This window comes from Poecilia latipinna, unplaced genomic scaffold (assembly GCF_001443285.1).
Source record: "Poecilia latipinna isolate Pla-1442-1.1 unplaced genomic scaffold, P_latipinna-1.0 Scaffold889, whole genome shotgun sequence".
NCBI classification, from domain to species: Eukaryota; Metazoa; Chordata; class Actinopteri; order Cyprinodontiformes; family Poeciliidae; genus Poecilia; species Poecilia latipinna.
The window spans coordinates 84,119-87,468 of NW_015113505.1; the positions used below are offsets into that span (position 1 = coordinate 84,119).

The 3,350-nt window shown below is 39.6% G+C and overlaps 1 protein-coding gene across 3 annotated transcripts in view; it reads left to right on the forward strand.

Moving 5' to 3' along the window:
- Positions 1-2,279, forward strand: part of mettl16 (methyltransferase 16, N6-methyladenosine) — a 33,120-nt gene extending 30,841 nt beyond the window's left edge. For all 3 annotated transcript variants that reach the window (XM_015048523.1, XM_015048521.1, XM_015048522.1), the window contains exon 10: positions 824-2,279. In XM_015048523.1, the coding sequence (XP_014904009.1) occupies positions 824-1,423 (600 nt within the window). In that variant the 3' untranslated portion in view covers positions 1,424-2,279. The remainder of the gene's footprint in view (positions 1-823) is intronic.
- Positions 2,280-3,350: the final 1,071 nt, after the last annotated feature.

The following is a 3,350-nucleotide window of genomic DNA, read 5'->3' on the forward strand; positions in this document are numbered from 1 at the left end:
ATAGGATGTAGATGTTATAAATCCTTTATGATTTAACTGGAAAAGTCAAATAAAAATTAAAATCTCCTTTACCCTCCATATTTCTGGATTAAGTGGTTAAGTTACAAGACGATCTAAAATTTACCCAGGCACTTTGAAGAGATTCTGATACAGGGGCAGAGTGTAATTAACTGTTGCATTAATACACCCAACAACAGACCTTCTTAACTTATCCAATTGTAGCTTTAGCATCCTTGAGCTTGGAAAAATGACTGCAAGAAATAGAAGTGGCGGATTTGCGAAATTAGTTGTCTGAAAGTCTAAGACTTTGTTTAGCGGTTCTGCAGCAAATTATCTGACATAGTAGTTCAGAAAATGTAATAAGAAATAGAGAACATTGAAGAGATAAAAAATAGGACCAGACAGAATAAAAAGATATCTATGCAGCACTAGAAGAGACTAAACTACACTTTTCTTCACTCATAGAGCCTGCAAGTACACAAGAAAATGTATTAAAGGAATTGTGGATCAGCTGAGCTCACAATACAAACTGCTTCTCAGTGTAACACTGATAAAAATCGTTGTTGAAATGTTAATAGAGGAGCCATGGTGTGATGCCTTCCTGATGACTTCGGAAAGAGAAGGAAGCTTTAAAGAGACAGAAGTTCAATTTCAAGGCTTTAAGACTTGGATTTCTTTTAAGTCATTTTACATATACAGCATCTTTATAACAAGTGAAGGCAAGGTTTTCTGTTTGTAGCATTTTGTTTTTGCTGTGGGGCAGTCAATTCTGGATTGTTTCCATCATGCTGAGCTGGTCGAGGTCATGTTTATCGTTCTGCAGGTGCTGCATAAGCGAGCTCCCTGCAGTCAACAGGAGCAGAGTCTCTTCCTGACTGCTGTGGAGAACACCTGGATCCACGGCCGACAGAAGAGGCGTGAACAGACACGTCAGCTGCGAGAGCTTCCCAGGGCTCCTCCCTGCGCTGGGACCAGTATACAAACCAGTACGGCCACAGCTGCTCCCGTTTCCACTGAAAACCGAGGAAATGACGAGAGCCAGGATGTCGACCTCAAGGGCAAATCCGTTCCTTCAAAAGAGTCGAGCACAGAAACCGAGACCTCGGCTGAAGGACGAGAAGAAAAAGAGGCGCTGGCGAACACAGGGGGTGAGGATGTGGACATGGATTCCTCTGCCTGCGCAGAAACAAGACAGGAAGCGGACGTGAAAACTCCTGCTGCAGAGAGCGCTGGTGACACCGGGCGGCCCCGTACCCCTGGAGGGGTTGAGCACTTTCTGTTCAAGTGTCTGCTGAACGTGATTCCAGAGGGAAACGACGTAGGGGTTGAGATGCACTGGGTCGAGGGTCAGAACAAAGACCTGATGAATCAGCTGCGTACATACCTCAGGAACACACTTTTAAAATCTGTGGGGAAGGTCTGAAGTTCAGGGAGACAGGAGCTGGTCTCACAGTGGTATGTTCAGACCCTGAAGTACAGTATTTCCAAATTAATTGTATCGTTTTATAAAACAGAAAACTCCTTCAAAGTTTATTCACATCATTTTATATTCTCATTTATCCCTAGCTTATCTTTTAAGGTCATTTTTATTCTTGAAACAGAAAACATGAACAAACTTTTGAAATAAATATTTCATGAAAATCTTTGCTTCCTGTTTTTTTATTATTTCGCAGTACATTTCAGTAACCACCAGAGGGTGTGAGTCCCCTGCCCTGCTCTGGTGTAGCAGCAGTAATTCTTGTTTTATGTACCAGATTTTGTAATGACTGTCTTGGACAATTTGTTTAACTTTTGCCTGTTTTTCTTCAGGAAGTTTGTAGAGTCTCTCAGTATTTCCCATGTTTGGAGAGCCATCAGTGTCGAAGCTCTCTATTATAGTTGCTGTCATACATCCGTATTAGAGTCCAGTCAATAACAGGAACACAGATTTAAACATCTTGAGCCTTGCACACGTAGATGCACAATCCCTGCAGTAAAAAAACAAAACCGTTCCTGATCGTACAACATGTGCCTTGGTCATGGCCGGACTTTGACTCCACTGTGTGTGTGGGGGGGGGAGGGAGCAAGTCATGTGCTATCCAGCGAAATTAAACTAGTTTGTTTGCTTTGTTCTTTTTGTCATTGGCCTGGAGCTTAGTGAGTTAATGTTAACAGTTCAATTTATTTATATGTTTTCCTAAAAATGTAGGAGTTTTGCTTTATTGATGACACAAGAAGTCTAAGTGTTGCTGTTTTGTTTGGTATCAAATAAGATTGATAATAAAAACCTATTCATCATCTATACCCACTTGTAGGTGTTTGGACTCAGGAGAGCTCATTTCCTGCAGTCAGTGAGTGAGAGGTGGCATCATTAAATGATTTTGAGGATAAAGAAAACTAATGTGAAGTAATCATATTATTTGTTTAATAAAGGGTAAAACTCTAGTTAAATGTCAGCTTGAACTATGCAGCCCTTAAAGAACCTTAGGAGAACGTTCCCTAAAGGTGTTTTGGTTTATTTTTAAATTGACAGTGTGACTATGACCAGGAGTCACAAGTTTTCAAACTGCTAAAATATTTAGTATTTTTATGAGCATATATGTTTTAATCTTTGAAATGATTTGCACACTACTACATTTTTGTTTAAGATTAAAAAAAAAAAAGTAAATCTGATCAGATAATCTGTTACTACTTGTATCCTTTGTATAGAGTACTTTATTACTCTTGAGTAATTTTCTTGGATGGCTATTTCGGAATTTAACATTTCTCTCACAGTGGGAAACACATTGTGCACAACATGGACACGTGGTTTATCAGTTTTGCTGCTATACTGGCTCACATAAAATAACTTTTAAACTGTTAAAAACTAAATTTAATAATTGTAGAGTACATTCAGCAGTTGAATTTCCACAAAGCACGAAAATATTCAAGGATATGGTGTTGGGAATGTATTTTATCTGAAAGCCTGCTAAATGTTAGAAAGTTTTTTCCGGTTGACGTAAGCAGGTTGCTAAGCGACTCAAAACTGCTACAGACCGTCGCTTACTGTTCTACATAAAATTCTGTTACATTTTCTTTATTTTATTACATTTTTGACAGATGAACATGGATCACAAGGTAAACGCATGAGGTTTTGACAGCTACTGGCGTAAACTTGTCTCGATATCCTTGTAGAGAATGGCGGAGTCACAATAACAGTAACGTCCGTTCACCATAAATGGGCAGAAAAAGCCAATGAAACGTTGTATTTGTAAAATATGTGTAACCCGGAGCGTTGAAGGTTTTTTTTTTTACAACACACACCGCCCTGAGTCATGTTCCGTGTTTTGTCTTCCTCTGACAGAGGGTGGGGACGGCTACGTGTCTGTGGG